Below are 20,555 nucleotides of genomic sequence, written 5' to 3' on the forward strand. Positions count from 1 at the left end.
GAGTTTATGTTAATTAATTACTCTTAGTTTTCTTTGACAATAATTGCATTTTTTTTTTTTTAGATTTCTCATGGACTTACATGCACCACGGGTAAAAAATGTGCTCATACATTGCAGTTCTAAGAGATCACTTTTAATATTGTCAGATGAAATCTTCTCTTTTCTAAATTCTTGAAGATTTACCCATCTCCTTTCTCCTCTAGCCATTTTTTACATGAGCAAAACTAGGCTCCCAATTCTAGGGTTCAAACTTGAGTGGTGTCTAAATTGCCCAAATCCATGCGATGCATGGGGGTATCGGATCTTCCACCTCAGCCAGTTACCATCTTTGAAATGTGCGATACCGCAGATCATTTCCTACTTTAATACTTTGGTTTCCTAATTAAATGCACGTCTTGGTTAATCTCGGATCTTTCCAGATCTTTCCAGCAGTTCAGTCCGTATACGGCCAGGATTTCAGGATTTAAAGGGGTCGCTTCCGTTGCTTAGCCCTCGGGGATTCCAACAGGGCGGCTACCTAAAAGGCCTGATGGCGCATGGTGGCTGACGTCAGTCGATATGTGTCCCAACCCGTATGGCCAAGAAGACTCTCCGCCGTACGCTTCGTGACGCTAAAGTCTAATGCAGCAGATTGATTGGGCATCGATATGCTTCTCTAAATTTTTGGTCTCTAAATTTTGCAGGGGAATGCCGTTGGCTTTGAATTGTTCGGTATATTCGTTCTTCTTTCGTCTTTCTAAGGCTGTTTCTTTGCTACTTCTGCTTAAAAAAAAAGAAAAAAAAAAAGAAAAGAAAAGAAAAGAAAGTTCTGAGTTGAAGTCCATACCAATAGGAGAAGGTTGCTTCGAGGGCATTAAAGGAAGCACACATCACAGTACGGAAGATACGTTTATTAAACAATCGAGATCGCGGAAGACTAGGAGTCCGCGCCGGTGGTGGGCTCCGCATAGTTCACACAAACTCATCGTATCCTCATCGTCCGCACGCAAGTCGCAAGATCAACAGCCAGCGTTGCTGCGACGCAACTTACGAACGGCAGATCGTCCTACCGCATAGAAATTCCAGTATATGCCAGTCGAACAAAAGACGTGTCCGGAAATGGTGTCGCATCCAATATTCTCTTGCAACTATTTTATCTAACCCTTACCATCTAGAAAAGGACAAAATTCTAATGCGCCATGTCGGTGACATCCTTGGGTTCTTTCCAGCGTTAAAAAGTACCCGCGCAAGCCGGCTCTCCAATGAAACCCCTCTCAACGGCCACCTTGTTCACTCTCCCACTTCCCAGTTCTCATCGACGGTCATTCCCTTCGCTTCATGTACGGCTCGCCGGGCGGTTTCCGGCCACGTGGCGGTGGCAGAGCTGGCGGAGGTAGAGGTCCACCCTGGATACCTTCGCCCGATGCCTCCCCCCATAGTCCTGAGCAGGCTGGCTCCTCCTCCTCCTCTGCCGCCGGCGGCTCCCGCCCAAACGCTCATCTTCGAAATCCTAGCTTCTCTCCATCGCGCATTCTCCAGCGCGAAGGGCCGAGATCTCGCGCACCTCCGATTAGCGTAGAGAGTGTGGAGGCGGCGGTAGCCAAGGCCCAGAGGGATTTCCTCGCTGCCGGGCAGAGTGTCTCGGCGTGGAAGGTGTCGCAGGCGGCGGCGCTAGCCCTCCAGCTCAACTCCTGGGGCTCGCTAGGGTTCGGCTACCATGACGTGCCCACTCTGCGTCAGATTCAGCTTGTGGAAGGAAAGGTTTGTCCTCCGCTGCTCTGTTCCATCGAGCACCCCTCTCTTTCTCTCCTTTTCATTTTCCTTATATCGTTGTTTTTCTTGGATTTCAAATTAGTAACAATTTTGGCGTGCCAAAAAAAAAAGTGTACGATTAAAATCTAGTTAAAAGGTTATGTTTTTATGGCAAATACGTTATCATGTGCTATGAAGCATCACAAATTCGTTAGCATGTTGTTTGTCTAGGATCTCCACAAGGCAACAGAACGATCTGAATCGCGTTCTTAGTTTCTTAAGCTTTGGCTTATATCATCTGGTTCTTTCAATGTTAATACTGGCACTGACACTGGCCTCGGTGCCACGTTGAATGCGTAGCATAGATGGGAAGGCAATGGACCAATTGTAATATATGCAAAAGGATCAAGTATGCATGCATGGAAATTATTTTTCACTATGGGTGACATTAATGTGAGGCTAAAGGTATTCAGAGTTGACTCATATAGAATGAGGGATGGGATCTACAGACGCAATCCAAATCGTGAGTCTTGACTTCCTAACCTGCTGAACTTGATAAATTCGTCAACAACTAGAGGAGGATTCTCCTATTTATCACAGAAAAGAAAACTCAAGCTGTAAATACAGAACTAATAAATTTACATATTAGATTAGTTGAACAACTCCAGTAAAGCTTCTTCTTCATTTTACAAAATCGGCCAATCTTGGTAACTATTTTTCTCTTAATCTCCTTATTTTCAACTGCTGCAAATGGGAGCTTGAGCTTTGCATTAGAGGACTAGCCTTTTTGTCAAACACCTAGCTTTTGGTAGTAGTTTATAAACCTTGATTGCTTGTTATGCTCTTCTTTGAGAAAACTGGTGAAAGTTTTAACAAAGTGAATCTGTGCAGTAAGTTTGTTTTGTTGTGCAAGTCCATGGTGTTGTCTTGTTCTTGACATGGTGCAAGGACTTCCTAATAAGATGTACATTGATAAAGGGGAAGGAACTAATGCCCAAAGAAAGTAAGCTTAACTTAGATACTCATGAGGAGACCAATGATGACGTATTTTGAAAACTGAGTTAAAATTACAAGGGTTACTGTTGACAGGTACTGCATTAAAAAGGTTTCAGCTTAAACTCTAACAAATGTAATCTTGCCTTTTCTGCCAACCAGGTTAATGCATTTATACACTGCTTTGTGAGCGTGAGAAGGATGACAACAGTGCATGATTTGGATGTGGAGATATGCAGGAGTGAGGGTGTTGAGCAGTTTGAAGAGCTTGGTCTGGGAGCTTTGCTGCGTCAACAACTGGTGCAACATTATTTTTCAGTCCCTTCAGATGTGACAGAAGTGTGCAAGATCAGAGTAGAGGATTTGATTTCTCGCCTTTCTGTTTTCCTATATAGAGCTAAGAATAAGGAGATCACAGTTGAGGAGTTTCTGGATTTTCTTGTCCAGAAGTATTCAGTTGCAACCAGGGAAAATCTTGGTGTGCGGATTCAGAGCTTAGGGTGTGTAAATTGAGAAATACCCTATTTTTCCTAAAGAATATGCATATCACTGGTCAATTTGTTATAACTTTTCACTATTGATGGCACATTCTTGGATCTTGGTAATATCTTTTTTGTTTTCCTCATTTTTCACAATATAATCTTAGATCAATATTCTGTACAGATTATATATCAAATTTATAAAGGGAGCCAGAAGGACAGAAAATTTTGCTCTTAAGTCTCTCAGGGAAAATGGATTGCAGAAAGAAGAGATGGAAAGTTCATTAGATGCCATCTTACATTATATGAAGCCATTATCCTCACCAAGTGTGGACTGCAGTGATTCATATAAAAAAAAGGTAATTTGGATGACAATGATAATGATATCTGTAGCCATGCTTGTAATTTATTGCAAAGTGAAAAAAAAAAAAGGAAAAACAAAAGGCATGTAATTGTCATAATCTACCAGAAATTCATCAGATGAATTCACTTGGAGTGAAACTGGCAATGTTCAATAATATGCAGGGTAGAAAAAAATCTTCTGGAAATGAAGAGAAACTTGAAAATCAAAGTGAGCAAAGATATGAAATAATTCAAATAGATTCCTCAAAGGTCCAGAAACTTGAAGTCACAAATGAAGACATCAGAAGGTTTGTTGCAACTTGGAAGGAAGCTTGTCAGAAGCACACTGCTGCGGAGGTATGTACCTGTTTAACACATATATGGCTGGGTGCCACTTAATCTTATGCTCTCTGTGAATAATCATAAACAAACAAGCCTCATTTGGCCTGCATTGGTTGCTGTCCTTTTTAGCATCATTATTACGAAAGGATTTTATAATTCTCCAAGTTCGTGGCTGAAACAGTTATGATATATACAGTTCACATAATGACTACTAAGTGCCTATATGAAGCTGAATTAGTAATTTTAGGGCTTTTAAAAACATTAATATTTTTTTGAGATTGGTCTATTAGGAGTTCAAAAATCACAGATAAATGCACTTTCAATGTTGCATGCAGCTGATATGTATTTACATTATAGGGAACACATTATATGCGTTCTTTTTTTTTTTTTTTTTCCGTCTGCATATGCTATTGTCAATACTCTTTTGCTTTTGGACATATGTGCTTCAAAATGCATATAAACATTAAACAACTGCAGGTTCTTGCTTTGATGCTGCACATCTATGGGCCATCAGAAAAGCAGAAAAGGAAGATGCTGAGGTTGTTTTTGTCTTATCCTGGTGTTGGCTTATTAAATGTTGCTGTAAGTGCACCTTTCTCTCTTTGGCTAATTAATGATCTTTTGTACATTATGTGATCATATTGACATTGTCACATTTAGATTTTAGGAGATCTATATGTAACTCTTTTAAAGTAGCCATTAGTTACAGCTGACTTAATTCCATCATTTTTCATGTCTTTTTTAGATTTAAATAGGCTGTTCCTCTTGTATCTGATTATGAATTTTCCTTTTCGCATCCTCTACATGGAAGCTGAGGATATGCTTGAGGCTTGTCAGTGTTAATATGCAAGACTAATTATGTTTTCTGTAAATTTTAGCTTACCTCCAACCTAGATATCTTCTAATTGTATCATGATGCCAATTTTCTTTAAGTGCCATCTAGCTAGCTTCCTTTATCGTAAAGAGTTCATTTTGATGCTGTTTAGTTCTTCCAATGGTTATATTTGAGATGATACAAAGAAAGATTCTGCAGCATGCCAGCACATTTCTCCCATAATGATTGACTTTACAAAAGGGTTAGACATTGTTGCACTGCCATCATTGTCTACTTATTGTAAAAGAATGAATGACAATGTTCAGGGCAAAAAAGAACACTTGAAGTGCTTCTAGTGAACAATTCACCTCAGTATCAGATTAATACCTCAAGTGTTATTTATTCTGTTGTTTTAGTCATTTTTCAAGTTCTAGCTATATCTAAGGATTCCTACGGGACATTAGGATAGGGTACCATCCCATGTGTTAGGACAAGACCATCCCGCTAACCAGTGTCCCGATCAAGTTGTCTTGGGATATCTCCTATCCCAAGTGTTGGGACGGGGCGGAATGGCATCATATCCCATTCAATAGGAAAATTGAGACAGCCCGTCCCACGAGATTTAAAACCTTGGTTGTATCAAATAAGCCATGTGCATTTTCATTTGCTGGTGAACTGATTTTTCATGGTTCAAGCTTTCCATTTATGTAGTTAAGTGAATAGGATGCTGTAGATTTTATTTTATCTCTTTTTTCAAAGATCTGATGCAGCCTAGGGTTGTAACATATGCAAAACAACTTTCACAAAATCTGACGGAACTATGGGATCATTTTCTTTTTTCTTCATTTTTTTTATTGGTTGGAAAAGCTGAAACTTAAGCAACTATATTATTAGCGTGCTGGTTTATAAAAGGTCCAGCATCCATAAGAACTATCTAAAGAAGTTGGGAGGCAAGATTTAAAATGTGGGTAAAGGTGGGGCCTTGGGCTTCAAAACCAGTTTGCTGGCTGGCTTGCCTCTTTGTTGGTTTTTGCTGATTTAGAGCATCCAAAATTCTCCAACATATGAAAGCATCTATAATGCAGGCTGAGCACCAGAATTCAGGAGGGTGCTTCTTAACCATTTTATAGCAATGGGATAGACTCCTTTAATAGTAATGCTTTCTGAACTTGGGTGGTTGGTTTCCAATTTTTTGTCCTTATCGACACCTCTGAGCTCAGCTTCATGTGCTCGAACTGAACAGGTGTGAAACTGAACAGATTCTGCCAATAATGGCAAGCCAAATGAGTCAAGAACCTGCACCCAGCTGGCTTGTCCAGTATGGAAAACCCTGTTTAAGTTGATTGATGTAGATAGGTGGTGGGGGTATCGATCTGAAGGTATTACTCAGAAGTCAGAAGTGTCCCGAAGACCAGAAATGGCCCATTATGCCAGCTGCACAATATTATGAAACAGTGAAAGAAATATTTTTCTGCAACAAAATAGAAAAAATCACATGCTAAAGCCAAGTCTCTCCTGTAATGACTGCCTGTGATTCCTTGGTATTAACAGAAACCTAGGAGTTCCTTATCTTCCACAAGGCAAATGGATCATTGTTTTCTTGAGCTAAACCATTCTGAAACACCTAGACACTGGCTGCTGAAAGTCCACTTAACTGACGAGGGCATTAAAAAGTTAATTGAGAATCTCCAATTTAGGAGTTCTGGAATTCCTCCAACATCATTACAATGCCTACAAGTGAATAGTAATGAGTGGCGTAGTCCTCATCTTTTTCATAACCTGGGACATCGGAGAGAAATATTGAGACTATGCCTACGGATGAAAACCATAGTAAAATACAATCCCAACAGACTGAGCAGAAACCTTCATAATTCATCTGAGGATCTTAGGCGAGGTTATGTGTCCAATATCCTGATGAAGCAGTAAATAAGCATCTTTAACTATAACTTTGCATGTTCAGTTAGGTCCCCAACATAGGTGACCAGAATCTCTTGAAGTTTAGGAGCAATAGTAGTTGTGCATTTAAGCCATCACTGGAACACAGGCAATTAGATATCTGGGCCCCAGGTTTTATCAAGGGAGATCCATTCAGCAGGAGCACAACAAGGGTTGATAGGATCGATATTGATTTCCAGCACAACTCATTTGAAGGCATCAAAGACAACCAAGGATCTTGAGAAAGAGGAAAAGAAGGCCATGTCCCTCTGCCTATTTACAGGCCTTACCAACAGCCTTGCCTCCCTAAGAGATTTCTTTCCAAGCACGAGAGGAATATGTAGCAGCCTCACAGGACCACCAACTGTCAGAAAACTTACACATAGCCTTAACAATCATACTCCCAAGGCGCTGGGATTTAGATATGGGGCAATCAGCTTGTCTACCAAGGAGATCCAACCTCCAGATTTTGAGTTTTCAAACAGCTACCCCACCAAGGCTCTTAGGAGAAGACAAGATGTTCCAATTAAAGATATTTTTGCAAGTATATCATATCAAACAGAAACAGGTAGCGGCCACAAAATTTAGTCAAATTATTTATGTGAATTGTTCACATTAAAGGCCTGCTTGGATGGCTACTTTGATATATATGTGGAGACTTTGTGAATGGCGAAGAGAGTTTTATGAATGATATTGGTGAGGGTGCTCAAATGGTTAATGTGCAAGGGCTACTATCATTGCTTCTTGTTTTTGTGACCGCTGATATATGTTTATGCATGCAAGGGCACATCATGTCAGTTCATGCTTTTGAACTTAATACTGTGGCCAGTTTGCCACCAATTATCCAATCTTTCAAGCATTAATTACTACACTTGCTAAGTTGCTATTCATCGTTGGGAATCTACTATGTTCCTGATCAGCTTTTTGAGTAACAGACTTGCAGTCCTTGATTTCACTGTGGATGGTGTGGTGCGACAAAATGTTGCAGTGGTTTATGTACTTCTATATATAGCATGCATGTCTCAGGTGTACTATGTTGTTGCAATGGTTTATATACTTCTATATATAGCATAGCATTTACATATCTAGCATACAATGCAGCTGCTTTCATTCTTCTTCCAGTTTGGCGTCGCTCCTAGTTTGGTGTTGTAGGTTGCAAGTCCTTTCTAAGTTGCAAGTCCTTTCTAACTGCATATATTTGACTGTGCCTAGATGAAAGTTGCATATATTATCCATAAAAATCTATATGGATTTTGATGTCACAGTCCTCCTTAGTCCAATCCCAACAAATCCCCAACACCCCCGTGCCATCCGCGCGCGCCCGCCCCCCCCCAACCAACCCAAACCAACAATTTTTTTTCTTTTCTTTTTCTTTTTTTTTTGGTGTGTGTGTGTGTGTGTAAAAGCACATTTAGAATCAACTTTTGTAACTAGGACATGGTAGTCCCTATGAGTTATGACTAAGTTTATTGATCCTTTAAAGTTAAATGATGATTATCAGCTTGGTTTATGCTACTATTATAATCCTAAATAAGGTTAATGGAGAGATGGATCACTGAAGGAGTACGCATTGCTATAACAAAAAAAACAAGATTATATGTGTCATTTAGCGTAAACATAATAAGGGAGTGAGTTATTAATTGGACATCATGGACTTTTTTGTTCCATTTGCAAGATACCAATATCTAGGTGGTCCTTTTATTAAAAAAATAGTTCTGTTTGTATGAGGCTAAAAAAGATGGAATAATCTGTCACTATCCCAAATCTGTAACTTGCCAAGCATGTTGCATTACTTTGTCTCGCATAAGATAAATAAAAGGAGGTGAACCACTGAATACATCTGATAAATCTATTTTGTTCTAATTTTCTCCTTTTTTTTCTTCCTTACACTAAAAATATAACTTAAGTCAGTTTGGGTGTTCTCAGGGATATTCTTTTGCATGTATCACAGAAGTTCAACTGTGTTGTGTTGGTTATTCTCCCCTTTGCTCTTTTCTCAATTGGAGAATGGCTGTCGATGATCAATATTGAGTGATAATTCTCTTACTTCGTTTTGGATGATGTATGGTAAATTTATACTTTCTATTAGTGATTAAATAATTTGTCAAATTAAACACCGTCATCTGCGTCATCCATGTATAAAGGATGAACTCTACTTTGTCTCTTTTTTATTTTTTAATTGATTTGCTATAATCCTCTAGTGTTACATGTTTTGAAGAACACATTTTATTTCTCAGATGTAACAATTAGCTGTATCATATCTATGTTGCAGGTGCAATCTATCAAATTTGGATTGTTGGATATCGTTGGTGAAGACAATGTTGTTAATAAATCTATTGCCCCCACTTTGCCTCTTACTGCATGTTTTGAAGAATACATTTTATTCCTCAGATATAACAATTTGCTTTTTTGTGTCTATGACATAGGTTCAATCTATTCAACATGGATTATTGGATCGTGTTTCTGAAGACAATGTTGTCAATGATACCCCCACTCTGCTTCTTGCTGATATGTTGGACAATGACCCTTTGACTGAAAGTGAGGCAACATTAGTTGATGAATCAAGCACAGACAAAATTGAAAACAGTGAGTCAATGCTTTTAAATTATTCAAATTTTTCTATGTAATAGGTAGAGGCTGTTTCTTTTTATGATTGGGCTCTTCTTGAGGATAAAGTTGAATGATCCTGAGTAACTGAGGATGTCCTATGTTTTCACATCCTCTACTTTCTCTCTTTTTTCTTCTATCTATGGCAGTTTTCTTTGGTTCTTTATTAGGAAGGACATGAATTATCATTTGTTATATTAAACCTGCTATTCACATTTCTCCTCCTGAATTTATCAGCATTTTGTTTTCATTCATCTAGGACTTATTACTATATATTCTTTGTGATAAGTGCAATTGGCAGGAGTCACCGTTGATGATATCGTTAAACAGATATCTGCCTATTTTGGGCTTGGTCATCTTGTGCCTAGACAGGAAGTCCTGCCGCTGGAAAAACGATATGTATTTCGTGACTGCGAGATATGGTTAAAAACACAATTTTCCATTAAAGAATTCAAAGATCTTGGTTTTGGGAATTTCTTGGAGTTTCTAAATAAGCATGCTTCTCTGCTTCCTAATGAAATGCATTGTTTTTTAACTGAAAAATGCTGTGGCAATCCTTCTTTAGAGGTTTCCATGCTTCAACAACAGTTGGTAGTTTTACTATCTCAAGCTGCAAGAAACTTGGGAAGCAATGGTGTTCTAAACAAGCAGCTTATTTCTGTGCTTCTCAGGAAGCAGTTTCCATCCATCAGCTTTCAGATATTGGGAAGTGAACTTGAAAATATTTCTCCAGATCTTTTAAAAAACCAAAACAATTCTGGCATTTCCTGCTCTGTTTATTTTTCTGGAATGTTGTTGGGGAACTGCTGCAATGGAAACTCATTGCTGAACATTGAGAATATTTCCACAAATTCATTTGAGATGATTACCAACATGAGTCATTCAACAGGTTCCTTTTCTGCGAAAGATGCAATCAAATGCTTACTCAAAGCACCACTGCTTTCAGATCTACAGTCATGGTCACATTGGGATCTTATATTTGCACCTTCGCTTGGACCTCTTCTGGACTGGTTATTGAATGAAGGTTATTTTGGACAATTATCATGTATAGTAACATGTGATGGTCGAATACTTCGGATTGATAATTCGGCAACTTTTGATGAAGTTTTGGAGGCTTTTATTCAAGGGTCATCATTCAAAGTGGCGGTGAAGTTGTTGACGTTGTTTGCAGCATATGGAGGTGCAAAAAATGTTCCAGTAAGCCTTCTAAAATGCTATGCCAAGCGTGCGATAGAGGTCATAATTAAAAACACTATGGACCGTACTGAAACAGAAACTAATGAAGAGATTCCCATGCACAAAAACTCTTTGCAAGAGCAGGGCATGGTTGATTCAGCTGATAGGGGCACACTTTTGGTTGATTCTCTCTGTTCCACCTCTGACAATAAAAAGGGCAATAAATTACGCAAAAGTTTCTGTAGAACAAATGAAGCATATGCTGCTGCATCAAAGATCATCCTGAACTGCCTTGGTCATCTCCCTTCAGAATTCTGCAGTTTTGCTGCAGAGATACTGGTGTCAGGATTGCAAATTGTCACTCACGATGCTGCTGCAATCATTTTAAGTCAATGCAAGCGAACTGATGAACGTGTTATGCTTCATGACATTGGTTTGTCCCTCGGAATAGTGGAATGGATTGAAGATTACCATGAATTTAGTTCAGCTGTAGCCGCTGACTTGTTTACTTCTCCAGGGACTGCAAACAGTGCTTCTGAAACTTTGTGTATAGAACCGAGCAGAGAGCAAAAACTCTCACGACAAGTATCAGATTCAGTTTCTAGCAGTGATAAACCACCGGTCGACTTTAAGGCACATACTGAAATGTTGGATGGGCATGAACAAGCATTGGAAGAAGACAATACAATGATAGTTGGTACTGGAGAGTCCAGTAAAACAGTTTATAACAATCTCCATTCAGTTGGGTCCACTAATAAAGAAGTCCAGGATGCAAATTTTCTTGTTGAAACAATACGACGTGAGGAATTTGGTTTAGATCCAGATCTCCAACTTGCTGAGAATAGCTTGCTAAAGAAGCAGCATGCTCGTCTAGGTAGAGCACTCCATTGTCTTTCGCAAGAGTTGTACTCACAAGACTCACATTTTCTACTCGAGCTGGTAAGTGGCTCTCATGTAATATTTCATAAATCAATTAAGAATAAGCATCATTTTACCATTTTGGCTATCACACAAAGTATTGATATGTTTCAAATGTGATGCGCGATTTCATTGATGAGACCCATACTTAATCGATGTTTTGATAATTTTTTTACATTATGTTATGGGCAATATGAAAATCAAGCATTGATAGATAAAACAAGCATAATAAGCCCTTGACATTTGGCAGTTCTGATACCTCTGAATGCTGAAGAATATATATGAGAAAGTTGTTTACTCACCACCAGACAATAAAAGCTTAAGCTGATAGGAAGGTCAACGCTTAGTCACCGGAAGTGGGTTAGGTGTGGGTATAAAGAAGTGGGTCTCTTAAGAAAATTTTCTTTAAGAAGAACATACTTAGAAAGCTGGTGCAGTTTCTGCTATTAAGAGTCCTCAATGATACACACACACACAAACACATATATATATCAAGCCTTAACACCTTCATGGATGACGAGGCATAAATAAATCAAGAACGACTCGAGATAATGAGTCAAGAATAAGTCAAGGGAAAAAAGACACAAAATAATTATCACACCCTCAACCTGAAATCATGAGCGAGCGACATGGCATTCGCTGCATATTCATAGGATATTACCCTACAAGCATGCAGCAACCAACATGCGATTAGATTATTATAAATTTAATAACATAGTAAATTCAGCACAACAATGGAATAAAATTAGAGCAACTAATTTGCAAATTTAAAAATTAGCATGCCCAAACTAAATTTCAACTTTAATAATTAACAAGAAAATCCTAACTGCAGCAACTTTCTAAATACTGAATGTAATCAAAGAAAGAAAACCTATAAAATAGTTCCAAACAATTATATTAAAAAAATGAAGACTACTTATAGGCTATGCTGAGAATTTTGTTCTTGCATATAGTCACACTCACGTAATGGTGCCTTATTATCTATTAATTCTTTGGGTTTGTCAAGAAGGAAGAGATCAAATAATGAGCTTGACAACATAGTAAGTTGTGAATACCTTAACTAGTTTTCTGAATAGTAAATTAATGAATTTTCTTCTGTGATATTAGATATGATATTATACAAATTACAAAATCATTATATTTAACAAGAAAAAGTTTATAAAGAACATATGCAAGGATGCTAAAGCATTCATAGTCATAAAAACAATTTAAAAGGTCATATTTCAACTCAACAATCTATGAGAGTATGACTATATTTATATTTTATAAAGAACCGCATTTATACGTTGGAGAGTGGGCCAGAATACTATATCTATATCCTACGGAGTGGGCTAGAATATTGTATTTGTACCTTGCAGAATAGGTTAGAATAATATAAGTTCCAGAATAGACAATGTGCCCAATGTATAACCCTATTGGTGGCATCCAAAATGTAGTTAGCTTGAGAGTCCAATTAGAAAACTTGTCAATGGTATTCATAAATCATTTAGATATCAAATTGTAAGTCCAAGTATTCATATTTATCAGAAGATTTCTAAACAAAATGTGCATAGCATTTTATAGTAAAAGAAATGCTACCTTAATTTACAAATTCACTTTCCATATAAAACATGATTTTAACCCAATTACATAATATTAAATTTTTTATATTAGTCAATTAATATTTTATTTGACATTAAATATTTATTTAAAGGTGAATAAAAAGAATGCTCTAGATTTACGTCATCAGCACAAGCAGTAAACAAGTCCAACTAATTTGAAAAATCTCTCCAGAACCAAATATATCAGCAATTGTATTTTTACACAAAATATGTCTATACTGAATTTTTAAATTCTAAAATCATCAATGTTTTTGGTTAAATTCTAAATTTATTTTCAATGATTTAGACAGATTTCAAGGCCATAGAAGGTCATCCATATATAGCCCTTCCAAACAAGCCTAACAATTTCCTAATGCCAACTAGCTCTCTCGGTTAGCCTAGAATTACCTGAAAATCATCACAAGGATATTACTGCAATTCATACAACTAATTTATTCATGAATTTCAGATCATGAAATTATATTCAATATTAACAACATTAGATTTCAGAGTTTCACAATATAATTTGAGGAGCATCACAAGGCTATCGAGTTCCTAAATATTTGAAACAATAATTTTAGCCAACCAACAGGTGCTTTCTACAAGTTATCATAGGCCTCGAGCCTAGATGTCAATTTCAATGCACTCAATATGCTATGCCAACCCACACAAATCTTGTCCTGTTAGGATCTCTTAGATGCGAGGATTCCAAAGGCACGAATGCACATCATTGGAACCTAGAAGCTTGCTGAGGAAATCGGCATTGACAAAGCTTATGACCTAGGTTTTTCTACCCATGATGCAGCTGCTAAACCAAACATGTTAAAAATTTGAGAGCTAGGCTTACCTCAGTGACGATATCCTATTGAAGATGGGTCTCGCAACTTGCCTTCCTCTCCCAATCTCATGGCTCCTCTCTTTGCCACAAACAAAATACTTAAGCTTAGGTCTAGGGAAAACAAGACAGAGGAAGTAGAGAGCTACATGAGAGAGAGAAAGGAAGGAGGGCATGAGATAGACATAAAAAGAAAGGGAGAGAGATAAGAAAAGCATCCATTGGATTCTCACGTGATAGAACAGTGACGAGGGGCATTGGTGCCGGTTTCTCACAGAAAGAAAGAGAGTGATTAGAGCCGGGCATGGGATTTTAAAGGGCAGCAGCCCTCGCCTATATCAAGTAGAACTCGATTGGGCTTTCAGCTCCAATAAAATAGGACTCAGTTTACCTATTTCAATATATGGGTTCTCTAGTTAATTAATTTATTTTTTTTAATACTTGGTATTACAATAATAAACAGGTAAATAAAATAAAAATTGGTGTGATTAGGAATTTGGAACCCATAACATGGCTTTTCTACCATGTTAATTTACCAGTAAACGTCAAAAGTTTAAAATGTTAGGGACAGGGACAATAATGTATATTAGGTCTTAAAAAGTGATGGTATGTTATTTCCCTTTTACATATTTTAATTAAAGAATATGATTATTATCTTGGCACAATCATGTTAAAGAGTACTTCTAATGCCTTGCTAGTTTTGTCTTATTTTACAAAACATCTATTGGTTGATCAATATCTCACTATTGGTATAATTCTATACTGTTATCCATGATGCTTTTGTTGGACTAGTTTGCTTGATAATTAATGGAAACTTATGAACTAAACTTTGGATGATTTTGCGGAACTGTATGATGTATAATGCGGGTGAATAATGGTAAGATTGCTCCATTATGACTTGAGTATCACCGGTTCAAAATATAGAAATGGCCTTTCCGCATGCAGAAAAAGGTCATATACATCTGACCCTCCCAAGATCCTGTAGTGGTGGGAGCCACATGCACTAGGACACCTTTTATAATGCTGGTGAAGTTCCAAATACATGCAATTGGGATAGACCATGCCCATTTGTGAAGTATTGAAGACTACCAGCCATCGATGCTTATTTAGTAGTCTGAAGGCATATAGTTTTTTGGGCCTTCGTGAGGAAGTTTAAGATTTGCTTGATTCATGGTATATTATGAAGTGTTGAGTAGTTGATTGAAAATGTTAAATAAGAAGCAGTTGTAACATGCTATACACATGCAAGAAAACAAAATTTTGGTGAACTGAATAGCTCCATGGTTTTGAAAATATAGAAAATATGAGCTTGGATAAAAAAGAAGTTAGTTTTGTGTAATATTCTTTAACTGTAACAGGATACTAAGCCTTCCTGCAAGAGTGGAAGACAATGGCTTGCAAATTGGTTTTCCAAGCTAGGAGGAAATCTCTAAGAAAGACAAACCAGGAGTACAACTTGGGTTGGGCTTTGATCTAAACCAGAACAGCCAAAGCTACCACCTAGGTTAAGTTGTGTTAAGGTTCTCTCAACCTAGCTTTGGACTGTGCTCAAAAATCCAAACCTGACCCCAAGTGACTCCAAGTTGATCCCAGATCCAACTCAAGCCAAATGCAATACTTACCCAAGCCAAACTAAAATGAATCTTGTGCAATTTGACCTAACCTGGTCAATCAATAAACAAATCCATAATATGTTACATGTAAAATGCTTATGTATTTCAAGCAAGGTTCTCAGTTCCAATATCAGTGGTTTCGGTTGGCCGGTGGCACGGTCCAGTATGGTTCCTTACTGGATCGGACCAGGGCAAACCGACAAAGGAAGGGACGTTCCGAGAAAGAGGAAAAGAGAGAAAGAGAGGAAAAGAGAGGAAGAGAAAGAGTGAGGGGGGGTCTGTCGGAGAGACTGTCGTGGTCGTCGAGTGGCGTAAACATCGCCTGCGGCTCTACGGTGTGAAACATGGACAATCGTCCCTGTTTCACAAGCTTTTTTAAAAAAGTCCGATAATAGTGAAGCCAGCAATGTGTTTGCCGGCTTCACTGTTTCTGCCAGCTTCACTGTTTCTGGTCTTTTTAAAAAAAATTGAAATAGTGAAGCCGGCAAATCAATTGCCAACTTCATAGTTTTTTATTTTTTTATAAAAAAAATCGTAAAAAGTGAAGCCAGTAAACGAAGTGCCAGCTTCATTGTTCTTCTTCTCCTTTAAAAAAGGGCCGATGTCCACCACTTTCGCGACTCCGCCCGCGTCGCTCCCATCGCCCGATGGCCACGACGGCTATCCAGAGACCTCCGGTGGCTTCTCCGCCATCTCGTCCTCCCATCTCCGGTGGTCTCCCCCCCTCTCTCTTTCTCACTTGTTGTGGCAGCCCCATCGGGCGAACCGAGCCGCGGCAGCTTTCACCATCCTCCGACGGCCGCATAGGGCCACCATCGGCTTCTGACGGCCTCTCCCTCTCCTCTCTCTCTGCCTCTATTTTCCTCTCTTTCTTCTTTGGCACCAGTGTATGCCATTTTCTCTGTCGGAACCATCCCGATTCTCCACTAGTCCGGTTCGGCACTCCTCAAACCGTCCGATTTGGGACGGTTCCAAGAACCATGGTTTCAAGTGTCTAGTCTCTTTGACCTATGGAATTGTGTATGTGTCATTGCTTATCATTCAAAATTCATCCATCAATTTCAGTGAATAGTCGAGATCTCTACATCTTTTCCTCTTATCCTAAATTTCAAACAAACCTAACCCAACCCCAACGTTGACCTAAAGAAATGTCCTAAATCTCTCCCCTATCTTTAAATCTGTTGGGTGGATGTCTGGCCAGGACACCACCTCCCAAGATCTTTTCAGTACCACGCGATGCAGCAGGAAGAAAGAAAAAACAAAACAAAAGAAAAACAAACAAAATACGTGGATCAGCCACAAAAGGGCTCGCCTCCACGGGGCATGCAAACTTCACTATGAAAAAGAAAATTTTACAAGAGGAGACCTCACCCTCAACCCTTGTACACCCAATTCTCTCTCACCTGAAGTTCCCCTCACAAAAGCTCTCTCTCTCTTGGAGACCCCCCTGAACCCCTGAAGAGCTTGGCGGCCGCTGTCCAGGAGCCTCCTGCTCCTCTCTCAGCACTCTCGCCTCTCTCTCTCTTCTCGGGTTCGTACGGGCTTCGTACGGCGCAAATCCGAACCACTCTCCCCTCTCTGTTACCGATCAGCCCTATTTAAAGGGTTAAACATGATTTAAAACCTAATTAGAGAAGGATTAGGAGTCCTAAACAAAGCCAGATAACCCCGGGATCGTCGGATCAAGACCGGGAGCCACCCACGCCCTCCGATCGCGCTCCGATCCACGGAATAGTGCCGTGGACCGCGAGAAACGTGTGGGAAACGCCCACGCGGTCCACAGGCCCAGCCGTGGACCGCCCGGTCCACGGTGGACCAGGGCAAAGGGCCAGCAGGCCGCGCCTGGGCCGGCCCGCTCCCGCGCGCGGGCCTGCGTGCGCCTGGGCCACGCGCCCGCCTGGGCTGCACGCCCGCCTGGGCCGCCCGCGGGCCTGGGTCGCGCGTCCCGCGCGGGCCTGGGTTGCACGTCCCGCGCGCCGCCTGCGGCCGCACAGCTGCCGCCCGCCGCCGGTCGCCGGCGGTCCTCCGCCTCCTCGATTCTCGTGCCAACTTCAAAAGCTCGTATCTCCTCCATCCGAGCTCCGTTTCGGGTGATCTTGGTCTCGTTGGACTCCGTTTTTCACCGTGAACCTCGCTGTGGGCTCAATGTGGGCTGAATTTCGAGGCGTCAAATCCTAACAATCTTCACCTCGACTCGATATTCGGCCTCCTCCAAATTCCGAGAGCTTCTGGATCTCCTCGCCCCCATGCCCTGGGGCAATCGCCTGGTGATCATGGATGGGCAAACATGGGAGTCGAGCCAGGCTGCTCGATCCCATCTCCGTCGTATGCTGTGCTCCTCCTGATCTGAGACCTGCTCGGGGCATTGTCCTGCGGCAATAAGAATCTCACCTTGCGACGTTGCCTCTCGTCCTCCCGAGTCTCCTGTCTCGTGCCCGATCCGCCTCCTGGAGCTCCATCTCGCTCTGGGCTCCACCTGGCTCCCGAAGCTCCACCTCGCACTGTGCTCCCTGCCAGGTAATAATGTCCTCTGCTCCCCTTCTTCCCCTCCAGCACAATCCTATCACCGCGTAGCACCCTCAGGATTCCTTCACCAGCTACCGTCCTGTAGCCTCTCGAATCCAGTCTGCTAAGTGAGATAAGATTCCGCCTGAAATCGGATATGTATCGGACCTCCCCCAATCTCCTCACTGCACCGTCATGTATCCTCCAGCTGACCGTCCCAATGCCTCTGATCGCACAGCTCGATCCATCCGGCAGATATACAGTGCTCTCACTGTTCTCCAGAGAGTCAAACTGCTCCTCCCTGCAACACACATGATAGGGGCATGCAGAATCTAATATCCACTGCTGGGAAGAAGTAGATACCTTGTCAGATATCTCCAGGACATCTCCATCTAAATCGCTGCCGGCCGTCGCTACAGCAGCCACCGTCCGATTTTTAAGTTGAGGGCAATCTCTGGTTAGATGCCCTAACTCCTCACACCGGTAACACCTGGTTTTGCTCAAGTCCCTCCTAGACTTGGACCGCCCTCGTTGCGATCTCCTGTCGCTCCGTCTACCGCCTCTTGCTCCTCCAGAAGCCACCAAAGCTGAGCTACCGCCACCTGAGCTCGAAGTTGGGTTCTCCCTCCTGAGAATCTCATTCTGGAGTATCGCCCGGTGACCTCGTCCATCTTGATAGTGCTCTTCCCCACTAGAAGAGCAGTCACTAAGGACTCGTACGAAGGGAGAAGCGACACCAGCAAAACCAGCGCCCTGGTCTTCTCCTCAACGTTCTCACCAACGCTGAGAAGGTCGGTGAGGATCTTCTGGAAGTGGCTGAGATGCTCCTGCACGCTCTGTCCCTCAGTCATCCACAGTTGGTAAAACTGCCTCCAGAGGAAAAGTGTGTTGGTGAGAGACTTCGCCATGTACAACTCCTCGAGCTTCGACCACAGCACCGTCGGAGAAGTCTCGCTCAGCACATGGATCACCACCTCATCCGTCAGGTACATGCGGATGGTACTCACCCCCTGCATCTGTAGCCGTTTCCAATCCTGCACCTTCATGGTGGTCGGCTTCTCATCGCACAAGAGAGCATCGATCAACCCCTGTTGGATAAGCACGTCCTTCACCCTTGCCTGCCACAAGGAGAAATTGCTCTTACCATCGAACTTGTTGATCTCCATCTTGATTGTTCATGTTTTCTCCATCTTCAGTCTTGCTCACCACCACTGCAATCTGCGTCCTTGTACCGCCTTGCTTTGATACCACTTGTTGGGTAGATGTCTGGCCAGGACATCACCTCCCAAGATCTTTTCAGTACCACGCGATGCAGCAGGAAGAAAGAAGAAACAAAACAAAAGAAAAACAATCAAAATATGTGGATCAGCCACAAAAGGGCTCGCCTCCACGGGGCATGCAAACTTCACTATGAAAAAGAAAATTTTACAAGAGGAGACCTTACCCTCAACCCTTGTACACCCAATTCTCTCTCACCTGAAGTTCCCCTCACAAAAGCTCTCTCTCTTGGAGACCCCTTTGAACCCCTGAAGAGCCTGGCGACCGCTGTCCAGGAGCCTCCTGCTCCTCTCTCAGCACTCTCGCCTCTCTCTCTTTTCGGGTTCGTACGGGCTTCGTACGGCGCAAATCCGAACCACTCTCCCCTCTCTGTTACCGATCAGCCCTATTTAAAGGGTTAAACAGGATTTAAAACCTAATTAGAGAAGGATTAGGAGTCCTAAACAAAGCCAGATAACCCCTGGACCGTCGGATCAAGATCGGGAGCCATCCACGCCCTCCGATCGCGCTCCGGTCCACGGAATAGTGCCGTGGACCGGAAGAAACACGTGGGAAACGCCCACGCGGTCCACAGGCCCAGCCGTGGACCGGGGCAAAGGGCCAGCAGACCGCGCCTGGGCCAGCCCGCTCCCGCGCGCGGGTTTGCGCGCTCCTGGGCCGCGCGCCGCCGCCTGCAGCCGCGCCGCTGCCGCTGATCGCCGGCGGTCCTCCGCCGCCTCGATTCTTGTGCCGATTTCAAAAGCTCGTATCTCCTCCATCCGAGCTCCATTTCGGGTGATCTTGGTCTCGTTGGACTCCGTTTTTTACCGCGAATCTCGCTGTGGGCTCAATGTGGGCTGAATCTCGAGGCATCAAATCCTAGCAAAATCCTTATTCAACCTGACTGAAAACCTGACATCAACTTGATCGGATCTGAACTTAGCTTGATATGGGGTTGGATAATTCCCTACTGAGGCTCGGTTTGATTAAGTTCGAACTGAGAACTTTAGAGGGCTAAGGCTAGCTGTTCACCTGGCCCAACCTGCCTGTGTTGCAACCCTACATCTAATTCACAGGATCACTAACCCAGTCAATACTATTGTAGGCTTTTGAAGTGTCAAGGCAACTGGAGAAGGGAAAGAAGACTGACTAATTGTCCAAGGTATTGGAGAATGTGTAAGATGGCGATGTAGTGAATAGTGCAAGGAATAACACAATAATTGCCTTATTACATGTGTTGCATGCTTCATACTGAACTAAGAGATACTCATATACACAGGGCCACTTACAAGTTGACATTATCATATTGGATCCAAAAGAAGGTCTCCTTCATCAGATGAATTTTCTGTTTAGGTTCCACTGTAGGGAGTATCAGTTAAGCACAGCTGATGAGATTTTAAGAGTAGTTTCTCTAAAATAACAACTTAA

At 41.5% G+C, this 20,555-nt stretch overlaps 1 protein-coding gene and 1 long non-coding RNA gene across 4 annotated transcripts in view; one reads left to right on the forward strand and one right to left on the reverse strand.

Annotated features, from left to right (window-relative positions):
- The first annotated feature begins 1,248 nt into the window (after positions 1-1,248).
- Positions 1,249-20,555, forward strand: part of LOC105041519 (protein NO VEIN) — a 31,263-nt gene continuing 11,956 nt past the window's right edge. Inside the window, exons 1-8 of one of the 3 annotated variants that reach the window (XM_019849605.3) lie at positions 1,249-1,740; positions 2,887-3,224; positions 3,388-3,562; positions 3,729-3,902; positions 4,365-4,469; positions 8,909-8,956; positions 9,063-9,222; positions 9,533-11,358. In XM_019849605.3, coding sequence (XP_019705164.1) covers positions 1,318-1,740; positions 2,887-3,224; positions 3,388-3,562; positions 3,729-3,902; positions 4,365-4,469; positions 8,909-8,956; positions 9,063-9,222; positions 9,533-11,358 — 3,249 coding nt within the window. In that variant the 5' untranslated portion in view covers positions 1,249-1,317. The remainder of the gene's footprint in view (positions 1,741-2,886; positions 3,225-3,387; positions 3,563-3,728; positions 3,903-4,364; positions 4,470-8,908; positions 8,957-9,062; positions 9,223-9,532; positions 11,359-20,555) is intronic. The other 2 variants (XM_029263318.2, XM_029263319.2) reach the window with 2 other exon arrangements.
- On the reverse strand, positions 9,664-14,033 carry LOC105040904 (uncharacterized). The gene is made up of 3 exons (XR_831288.4): positions 13,765-14,033; positions 10,891-11,999; positions 9,664-10,744 (listed from the first exon to the last, which is right to left on the reverse strand). It is a non-coding gene; the product is annotated as an uncharacterized lncRNA (long non-coding RNA).

The sequence above is a fragment of the Elaeis guineensis genome, chromosome 3, assembly GCF_000442705.2.
Source record: "Elaeis guineensis isolate ETL-2024a chromosome 3, EG11, whole genome shotgun sequence".
NCBI lineage: Eukaryota > Viridiplantae > Streptophyta > Magnoliopsida > Arecales > Arecaceae > Elaeis > Elaeis guineensis.